Here is a 3,322-nt window from a genome sequence, read left to right on the forward strand (position 1 = left end):
GTGAGAATTTGATTGGTTGCCAGAGTACTCATGGCCCACCCTTTTTGAGTATAAATAGGGTCAAACTGAGACTAGGCTTTTCAGAGGAGTATCCTAACTCAACAGATGTGGGATAGTTTAGCACTTAGAAACAGCTGGTGAGTATCCTCTTTTTCTGGGGAGTTACCTATTTTTGTCTTTTGCAACAAGTTGCCTACACTGCTTTAGACAGAAGATTACAACTGAGCAACAACTTGTGTACATTTTGTGTTTGTTTCTTCACAGAAAAGACAATCTTCTTCTTATTATTTTGGGTCATTCCTGGGGCTTGAACTCAAGGCCTGGGTGTTGTTCCTGAGCTTTTTCACACAAGGCTAGCACTACTACTTTGAGCTACAGCAGTATTTCCTGTTTTCTTGTGGTTAATTGGAGATCCTGGACTTTACTGCCTGGGCTGGCTTTGAACCACATTCTTCAGATCTCAGCCTCCTGAATAGCCAGAATTACAGGCGTGAGCTATTGGTGCCTGGCTGAAGAAAAAATTCTAATTTTCACTATCTGGAAAGATGGATTCCAACATTGCCCAAGCAGTTCAGGAAGAACTGACATGTGTCATCTGCGTGAACACTCTCATAGACCCAGTCACCATAGACTGTGGCCACAGTTTCTGTCGGCCATGTCTCTGCCTTTCCTGGGAAGAAGCTCAGACTCCAGCCAGATGCCCTGTTTGCAGAGTACCCTTCCAGCAAAGAGACTTCAGCACTGACATCCTCCTCAAGCGTCTGGTATCCATTGCTAGAAAAGCCAGCTTCAGACAATTCCTGAGCTCAGAGGAACACGCATTTAAGACAAACGAGAAGATAAAGAGGATGCTCTGTAGAGTGGACAAGAACATGCTCTGCTCCCCCTCTCAGAAGCACCAGGCTAACAGGCATTGTCCCATGGAAGGGGCTGCTGAGCAGCATCGGGTAAGTGAAAGCTCTGAGATCTCACAAAAGCTGGGGGTAAAAGATCAGGGGATCAGAGGTCATATAGAAATGATACTGATTAAGACCAAGTTCAGGGGCTGGGAATGTGGCTCAGTGGTAGAGTGCTTGCTTTGCATGCATGAGGCCATGGGTTCAATTCCTCAGCACCACATAAGCAAAAAGAAAAATGCCAGAAGTGGTGCTGTGGCTCAAGTGGTAGAGTGCTAGCCTTGAGCTGAAGAGCTGAGGGACAGCACCCAGGCCCAGAGTGCAGGCCCCACAACCGGACCCCCCCAAAAAAAAAGACCAAGTTCAATTTATCTATTAGTGATTTGGTAATAAGTTTATGAATAAAATTGGCAATTTCCTGCCTTTGTGGAATTTGAATTCTATTGACAGAATTGTGAAGTTGGTGTTTTATATATATATATATATATACATTTAATTTACTTTATTGTTATTATAGAGGTGATGTGCAGAGGGATTACAATTACATGAGTGAGGCGATGAGTACATTTCCTTTCACACAGTGTCTTCTATTCCCTCATTCTCTCCCAGTCCCTCCCTTCCATCTCCACTCATGAGTTATATAGCTCACTTTCATCAATGTCCAGTTCACTCCACTGATGCACTTTTTCTTTCAAGTTCTGTACCCTCCCTCCAACCCTCAAAACTAAAAAAAAGAAAAAAAAGTCTCTTGGAGTTCATTTCAGAATGTATATTATTTTATATAAATATCAAGAGGCATTTACGCATTGCACCTTTGTGTTTGTCTCCTAAAAGTATCCTCTTTTGGTCTCATAGTGTGTAAGCATCTAGAATCCTGCATTATTTATCATATCCCAGTACTTTTTAGATCTAATTTCCACATATCAGAGAAAACATGTACTATCTGTCTCTTTGAGCTTGGCTTACCTCACTTCACATTTGTTCTAGTTCCATCAATTTCCCTGCAAATGACATCATTTTATTCTTTCTAATGGCTATGTAAAACCCCATGTATAGGTAACACTTTTTTTTTATCCACTCATGTATTGTGGGGCATTTGGGCTGTTTCCATATTTTGGTTATTTTGACTAGTGCAGCAATGAACATGGATGTGCAGGCATCCTTATTGTATTCTTAGAGCTCATGACATTCAGATGCCTATGAGTGATGTTCATTATGTTAAGATGTATTTAGTGGCCTGAAGCCCTCAGGTCAGATTTTTGGTTTCCAGTACTGCCAGATCAAAAGGCATCTATAAAGGATGCACACAAGTTAACTAAGAAGTATGATGGTATTACCAAGAATGAAATAGCCCTAAACCTTAATTCTGAGGCCCATTTGGACATTATCTAAAAATTATCCATGTTTTTCAGTTTCTTTGCAAAAGCAAAAAGGGTTGATTACATTTTATGGTTCCATATGCAAAATTTGGTAAAATTGGTAATTCTTAGGAAATAAACGCAAGCAGTCTATGTATTTTTCTAAATCTAGGTATTTCTCCTTTTATGTCAATTCAAAGAGCAATATTAAAGAACAATTTTCTATCATAAATCTGAACCCATGTTCTTGCTACTAAATTTAGTGCTTACTCTTACAGGAAAAGATTTTAAAGGAAATGAGATCTGTGTGGGAAAGGATACAAGAAATCCAGAGAATTATAAATGAAGAGGGGAGAATAATCGATGAATGGGTTGTAAGTATATGTCCTTCAGAATCAGTCTGAAAAAAAAAAGGGACAGACATCTCTTATGATGACATGGTGCTGGAAGAAACTTTAATGAGATCTTTTTTTTTTTGGTTGGTCGTGGGGCCTGAACTCTGGGCCTGGGCGCTGTCCCCTAGCTCTTCAGATGTAGACCAGCGCTCTACCACCTGAGCCTCAGCCCTACTTCCTGCTTTTTCTGCTTATGTGGTGCTGAGGAATCGAACCCAGGGCCTCATGCATGCAAGGCAAGCACTCTACCACTGAGCCACCTTCCCAGCCCCTTTAGTGAGATCTTTACTGATAACTTCCACTCATAAAGATTGATGTAGTAGTGCTTCTCAGATAGTGGTTGGGTTGTGTATCAGAGAGAATGGTTGTCAAACATCTACTTATGAACATGGGTTTCTGAAGATTGTGTACAATTATTTTTATTATTATTATTTTTATTGTGAAAATACCATTCAGAGGAGTTACAATTACATGGGCAAGATAATGAGTTCATTTCTTATCAAGCATTGTTGTCTCCTCCTTTGTTTTCCCTTCCTATTCCTTCCCATCTCTCCACCCCCCATTACCGCCCCTGCCCCCCAAAGTTGTAAAGTTTGTTTTTGACATAACGACTTGTACATCTCATTGTTGCAATGGGTCCACCTGTATCCCTATTTAAACTATTTGTTTTTTC

At 40.5% G+C, this 3,322-nt stretch overlaps 1 protein-coding gene across 1 annotated transcript in view; it reads left to right on the forward strand.

The window, feature by feature from the left end:
• The first annotated feature begins 545 nt into the window (after positions 1-545).
• LOC105988910 (tripartite motif-containing protein 43-like) overlaps positions 546-3,322 on the forward strand; it is a 9,172-nt gene continuing 6,395 nt past the window's right edge. Inside the window, exons 1-2 of the mRNA XM_013020673.1 lie at positions 546-947; positions 2,533-2,628. Coding sequence (XP_012876127.1) covers positions 546-947; positions 2,533-2,628 — 498 coding nt within the window. The remainder of the gene's footprint in view (positions 948-2,532; positions 2,629-3,322) is intronic.

Source organism: Dipodomys ordii, unplaced genomic scaffold (genome assembly GCF_000151885.1).
Source record: "Dipodomys ordii isolate 6190 unplaced genomic scaffold, Dord_2.0 Scaffold52, whole genome shotgun sequence".
In the NCBI taxonomy this organism is placed as follows: Eukaryota; Metazoa; Chordata; class Mammalia; order Rodentia; family Heteromyidae; genus Dipodomys; species Dipodomys ordii.